Below are 7,255 nucleotides of genomic sequence, written 5' to 3'. Positions count from 1 at the left end.
AGAGAAAGAGTGGCGTGATACTAGTCACGTGACCTCGCTGACGCAACTATATTATATCTCGGACTGTTATCAGTAGATCTAATCAGCTTATAAGGTTTTGATTTAAGTTATTTTACGAATATTTATCCATTCAGAAAAATGTGTAGGTACATATTCGTACAATACACACACTCACGTGGTTTGTGCTTAGTAGAAGATTTAATCACATTGGAAGAGAGCAGTCACAATGATGCATGCACATTTTCATTGCCAGAGTTTAACTTGGCCCATATATGAGTAAGTCTAAAATTACTTAGACAAAATAAACCATTCAACACACTAGAACAATGAGAAAGGTACTCGGATATTCAATCCCCACTCTGAAATGTTTGACTTTTGTAGTAACAAACCTAAGTGCATATCAAATAGTTTCTTACCCACAGAAATGTAGGTATTTGTGCCTAGAACCTTCCCAGTAATTTAAATATCTTCTAGAGTTTTGACCATTATTCAAAATCCCAATTTTCTATGATTACAATAAAAGCGATTGGCCTTCAATGTGACTTTGACTTTTGTGTTACATTCACCAAAAGTTAATAAATTAGTTCTTGGTGGTACACTCAAACTTATTGCGACATTTGATCAATATCAGGTGAAACCTTCAGTATGACCTTAACCTTTGAACATCATTCACCAAAAGTAAATCAATATTATCTCTTAAGGACACTCAATCTTCATACAAAATTGGATCAAAATCAGATAAACTTTTCAAGTTATAATATTCATACCCACACACAAAGAAGAGAAAACAATACCTCTATTGTTCAGGATAAATAATGTATTTCTGTAATTTTTTTCTAGTGAAAATTACTATTAATTCACAACACTATCACAGAAGATGTGAACATAAGTCCCTAGTGTTCTTTCTATCTAGTGTCTCATTCTTCTCCTAAGAAGAAAAATAGGTGATTTGAATGTAAAATCAGAAAAAACCAGTTTGTCATAATATTTATTACAGCAAACACGCAAGTGCAATATTAATAAAACACAAATATGTTTTCTAGTGTGTTGGTAATGATCTAAGTATCCTACCTACTGTTAATAGTATGCCAGATACTATGTTCTAGGTTCTTAGCTATTATCATGTGCTGTTCTAGCTGTTATAATCAAGTGGCTAACACAAAATGGCTACATTATCAACTAAAGAGCTATCTAATATCCATGTCTTTTCACAGTCAAATACCAATCCATGCTTAGCTTTATACACAGTGAATTATACTATACCTGTGGGAAACGATAGACCTGATGTTTTCCCAAGTAAGTGGCCAAATTTTATTCAGTGCTCACTAATTTAATTTAGCTGTTGTTTCCTCCTTAGTTTGTTGCCTACCATTTGGTTGATGTATGAGCTTTTACACAGACACAAAGACTGGGTACCTATGCCACCATTGATCAAACTGTTCCCAGCTGCAGAAAGTACCTCTCTTATCTTACTCCCATTGTAAATATGGACGTCTCCCAATCTGAATTCTTTACATACACAGCTGAAGAAGCAAGTTCAAATTATCTCTTGTCATTCAGTTGAATACCATTCAGGCTGATCCAAGTTACCATACGGTGCTTGCAGGCTGGTGTCTTTTTTTGCACTGATTTTCTGATAAAGTTATCATTGTAGGTTTTCTAGCAACTTAGTTAAATTTACCTATTCTTACATCATCACTACTAACACAGTTTCAATTAGAAACATGTCTCTAACACCCAAGTGTACTGTCACTTAGACAGAGTAAGAAACCTCTCTAAATACTTTGACAAGATTATTCTCTCATTCATCGCCCATTATGTTTGGACACACTTTATTGTGTAAGTATCACAGCTCATTGGTGTATGTAGCTAAATTTTCATAGCTGTCACAATTATGAATCTTGCATTCTGCCTGGTAAATGATTTTGCTTTTAACCTGGTTGAAACAACGATGCTACTCTGCTATTATGGCTTAATTCCCAGTTCCAGACTTGGTTGAGTTCGAAGTATTTCTTGACAAATGCTAAAGCATTCAAGATAAGCACCAGGTACTATGTTACTCGATTCTGGCCACTTGGTAGTCTCACTTAAAGATGTGATCTAGATCTTCCTTTGAAACTTTGCCTCACTACTTTCTATCAGTTGTGGGAAGGCAACTAAATGTTGTTAGTGCCATTCATTTTAAATTACTGTGCATGGGGCTGTCATTAGGTATTAGCTAGAATCCTTGCATTGCTACTGAACAAAACACTGCCATGATAGAAGTCATTTCTCAAAGCTGTTTAAAGCATGATGTGATGTCAGAATTTCTGCTTTCCCTATGGGAGGATTCCTAATTGGTTCAGTGAACATAATATGTATAGGTTTTTGGTAACTTTGTTTCTTAGTTGCGGGTAGGATTAGATCAGCAGAAACTATCTGCTCTCAGCACTTAAGGGGTACATCCAGCATGGGGACTCAGGGGTACTGGATGTTGATCTTTGTAGCTCATTGTTCATACTTTTCCAAGATGTCTCAATGTTCTGCAATCAGTTAACCTTTCTTGGTGTCCTTTCCACTTTTATCTTTAGACTCATATAGTCTCAGTGGTGTGGAATTCAGAGGAGAAAACAAACAAACTTTTTATCCAAGCTACAAAAGCCTAGAAAAATCTACCTGCCTTCCTTCTTGTCCCACTATAAAACACACAATTAAGTAGAATACAACTTTGATGATTGTGCTTTTATTTAACATTGAATGCAATCAATACAATGCCAATAGCAGCTCAGTTTTATTGGGAATGGAATCTGTCAGATTTTGCATCTATGCTCTTCATCTACATTCGTTCATATATTTTATGTTTTTAACACTATGATTTTACAGCACCGTATGAAGAATACTCCGGACATGAATGCATAAAAAAGTCATGGTATACATTAGTGCTGTGACAAGCTAAAATGATTGTAATCTATAATAATAAAATGGTTTGTCTGTATGTGTAACTGCCATATCTCCAAGAGGAAAGAACCTAGAAACCTGAAATTTTGCATGTATACTAAGTGGACCCTGAGGGTGTGCAGAATTTCAGGGGCGTGCGTATGCATCCTTTTAATAAGACAAGGTTGCAAAAAAACACATATAAAAGAAGTGGTTCCTAATATTACAAATAGAAATCACAGACAGACACGCATGTGCATGTGTGTGCACATGTGCACGTACGTGTCTGTGTATGTGTGACTGCCATAGCTCCAAGAGGAAAGAATCTAGAAACCTAAAACTTAACACCCATACTAAGTGAACCCTGAAGGTGTGCACCTGGATATTACTTATCTTTTCCATGCTAAAATGGGTTCAGAATACATACACTGACATAGTCATCTAGAATATATCAACCTAATAACCAGAGTGAAGCCGGGTTATTAGGTTGATATTTACTAGATGACTATGTCAGTGTGTGTGTGTGTGTGTATTCTGAACCCATTATATATTATATAACTGCTTAAAGCATTTTATTATTATTATTATGTTACATATTCTTCCTAGAGTTGGCAATCAAACTTTGCCGTGCTCCTGTTGTGGTCAAAGCAATGTAGTAAGATTGTTGCATTAATTTAAATATATTAACTTCAGTGTGTGTGAGTAAGAATTTATGGATTAAATGGATATGTATATTTTGTATATAGCTTTGATTTGAGGTTTAGAGATTTGCATTTTCAAATGTTCATGTGTGTGTGCACTAGATTCTTGATTTCAGAATTTTCAGAAACTTGTGTGGCTCTGTAGAAAAAGACCTATAGTATATTTTTTTTTTAGCAGTAGAATGAATAATGTGAAAAAGAAAGAATATTTTGCCAGAGTACAGAAAGATCTCTCAGGTTATATTTTGTTAAGAGCATGAAAGAAATACTTTACAGGAATCACAAGCCTCTTATGCAATAATTATAGTCTGTTCACAGAAAAAAACTTCACTCAATTGATTAAAGTGATGTGTAGTATTCAGAATATAAACAAAGCACACATTATATAGGTGTAACATGTGGAAGGACAAATGTAGGGTTTGTAACTGGTCAAATGTGTGGTATAGGTTTTTGTATTTCTCATATTTTTTAATGTTTTCTAATTCAGAACATTTGGATCATGAACTTTTTGTCAATGCAAAGTAATTTTTTTTTTATCCTTGGAGGTAAAAGATACAAGACTTGGTGTAAAGATAAAAATAAAAAGACAAATACGTTATTGAAGAAAAGTACAGTTAAAAATGGTGCATTCATGCTGAGTGTAGGAATTGCTGTTGTTAAACAAATTAAATTGTAAAATTATGTATCAAACTGAAAACTTGAGCACTGATCAAAGCAACTATGATTAGGAATTAAAAAGTTAATTTAACAAAGAAGAAGAAGGCTAAGTTAAAGACTTCATAGAACATCAATCCTGACTTTTTCACAGTTGAAAACCAAAACAATTCAAAAGTGTGAAAGCTATTCACAGTTCATCATATCCTTATAGCTAACCAATTATATTACTAGAACTTTAAAATATTTTGTTTTTCACCCCAAATGATAGCCATAAAGCATTCTCACAAACAGGATGATTTGAGCTACAATACAGATATCCTGTAAGACCTAAGTTAGGTTTTACAGATTTTAAATTTTGTTATTATTTTGATTTTATATAATTCAAAAAACTAAGTAAAAACCTTTTGAGAAGAAAATTTTGTTTTTTAAAATTTAAGATTTTCTACAACTTTCTATAGTAACAAAAGACCATATGTATATTTACATCTTATTAAAAAGTAATTTGAAACTAATACTTTCAATATTCACAGCAGTATTTAAGATAATTGATTTTTGTTACGCTACTGATAGCCTGCCTAGGAATATTAAGCAACTACATTAGTAATGTATTCCCATAAAACAAAAAGAATTTGTTTACATAACCAATAAGTTTATTCAGATTGTTTAAAGTTATTATGTTAATGTATCACAACATTTTCTCTTTCTTTCCATAGTAATATCATAATGTAGAATTCATCACCAGAACTACTCATCTGGAAACATGGGAGTCGTACAACAGTTTTGGGTTCTTATATGGAAAGGTCTGTTGCTTCGCCGACGCCACTACGTTATCACAGGATTTGAGATAATAATTCCTCTCTTGCTAGCAGCACTTCTTGCCTACCTCAAGACCCATGGTACACCAGAATCAGAAATGAAAGTTTCAATAAGAAATAATGCTACTATTTTTGTTTCCAAAGATCCACTGACCCTTTTCCCTGAAAATAACGTCATTAATGAAAGTTTTCTTTTCTGCCCTCAAAATAAAAGAAATAGGAGATTGTTGGAAAAAGCCTTTGGGAAGATTGAAAAATTAAACATGAATTTTAATACTCCAAGTAAGGATTGAATTTTTTATTATCCTTATAGTAATTAGCTTTTTTATTATCCTTATAATAATTAGTTAACTTACACACACTTCTGTTGACCAACTTTTATTTATTTAATACTTTCTTGATATCTGTGGGCATTTATATGAGCAACTTGGACCAATGTGTAGATGACAATTCACACCTTAACACTCTCACCACATCCTTTACTCTTATACAACATATTACAATTAAACTACTTACTTGCTTCCCTCAACCCAAGGTTTACCATTCAAGCTTTTACATGTGTTTTTTTAGAGGTAGGTTGCTACATTGTTAATTTTTTCATAGTTGATGATGTTTTTTTTTTATTATTTTGTATTCCAGTGATGATAAATTGATGATTATTTTCGGGTTTTTTTTCATGCTCATTAACATTTATTGCAGCCTTTAGCCATTTGAATAAAGAAATTCATTTTATTTAGCACCAATTTCTTGGTTATAATTTGATAGTTGTATATCAATGCCTTACCACAGTATTAAGGACAGTAAAAATTTACTATGTCCTCTTTGTTTGTTAATAATACATTTGTTCTCCAATTACTACTGCCACTGTTGACCATCAGTCATGCACTGCTTAATTGTGGAAACAGCACTTCCATCTTGCACCATCATTTCACAGAGAATTCACAACCAATTATCATAGGTTCTAGTGCTAACTAAAACAAATGAAAAGTGGTACAATTTTTAGATCTGATGTATATGTATTCAGTCATGAAGAGCATACTGCAAAAACAAAATGGTGCCTGATCATGTTTTTACACATGCAGTAAAACCTCTGTGAATTTGTTGTAAAAATAGTTCTACCAAATTATTATAGTCATAATGAGTGAACATTGGTCATACTCCCACTATGGTACTTTAGGCCAGTGTGAGAATTTCTAAAATAGTATCGGCTTCCATTGAATAACTTCACATACAGTGGATTACATGTGACCAAGCATTGTTATTATTTCATATATTGACTTTTCATACTTCCAGTGGAATGATATTATTCATCTTCTCTCAAAGTTATTCACTATGCAACAATGTCTTGTATGTACTCTAACAATATTAACTTGGTTCACACAGTTCTTTCTTGCTGGTAAGCCATGTCTCATGCTCAAATGTTATAAACAAATATTTGGCAGGGAAGTGTAGGCTACAGTGATCAATAGAAGTAAGTACTGTAGGAATTATATTGTAATTCCTTTTTTTACTATTATTACAAAATCTAGTAAATAGAACCACTTTGATAGACTTGTAAAAGACATTGCATTTTACAAATATGTGGCTTTGATTTCAACAATTCCTAGACTTTCCTTCCCAAACAAATTGAACATTGTTTTTTATGCCTCTTACATAATTATTGTCTCCTTGACCCTTTTGATGTAGCTTATGTAAGCACAAAGCTCTTTCAAGTTAAATTTAGTGTTTTGGACTAAGAGAGTCATTCTCCTTTGTAGCCTTAGTTGTAGCTTCTTTGATGTTCTTTTGGTTTCCTTTGATTAAACCTCAGTATCCTAGATTTTATTGATTAATGTCACAATCTTGTAATATTGGCATTTGTTATGTATTAAGAACTTAATGTTGATATTTATCTGTTTAGAGAAAGCCTTTTTCATTGAAGCTCAATATTTTTGCTAATTTGATTGAACTAATAAATATTTCTTAACCATTATTAAAAACATTTCTCATTTACATAAGCCACCAAATCCTTCTCACTTATAATTTCCTTAATATGAGCATCATAAATTTGTAAGTAATGATGTGAACTTTTACTGCATACCTTGTTTTTTAGAATGTTGTTCAAGTAGTATCACACCACCCCTTTCTAGAAATATCCTGTTCCTTTGTGAATGCCCTAGCATTTAC

At 32.7% G+C, this 7,255-nt stretch overlaps 1 protein-coding gene across 1 annotated transcript in view; it reads left to right on the top strand.

The window, feature by feature from the left end:
* The window catches only part of LOC106457733 (ATP-binding cassette sub-family A member 3-like), a 135,134-nt gene that overhangs the window by 14,215 nt on the left and 113,664 nt on the right, over positions 1-7,255 (top strand). The window contains exon 2 of the mRNA XM_013917179.2: positions 4,988-5,371. Within this exon, the coding sequence (XP_013772633.2) occupies positions 5,035-5,371 (337 nt within the window). The 5' untranslated portion in view covers positions 4,988-5,034. The remainder of the gene's footprint in view (positions 1-4,987; positions 5,372-7,255) is intronic.

This window comes from Limulus polyphemus, unplaced genomic scaffold (genome assembly GCF_000517525.1).
Source record: "Limulus polyphemus unplaced genomic scaffold, Limulus_polyphemus-2.1.2 Scaffold367, whole genome shotgun sequence".
NCBI classification, from domain to species: Eukaryota; Metazoa; Arthropoda; class Merostomata; order Xiphosura; family Limulidae; genus Limulus; species Limulus polyphemus.
The sequence above is the reverse complement of the archived record's forward strand: the minus strand, read 5'-3'. Positions and strand labels throughout refer to the sequence as shown.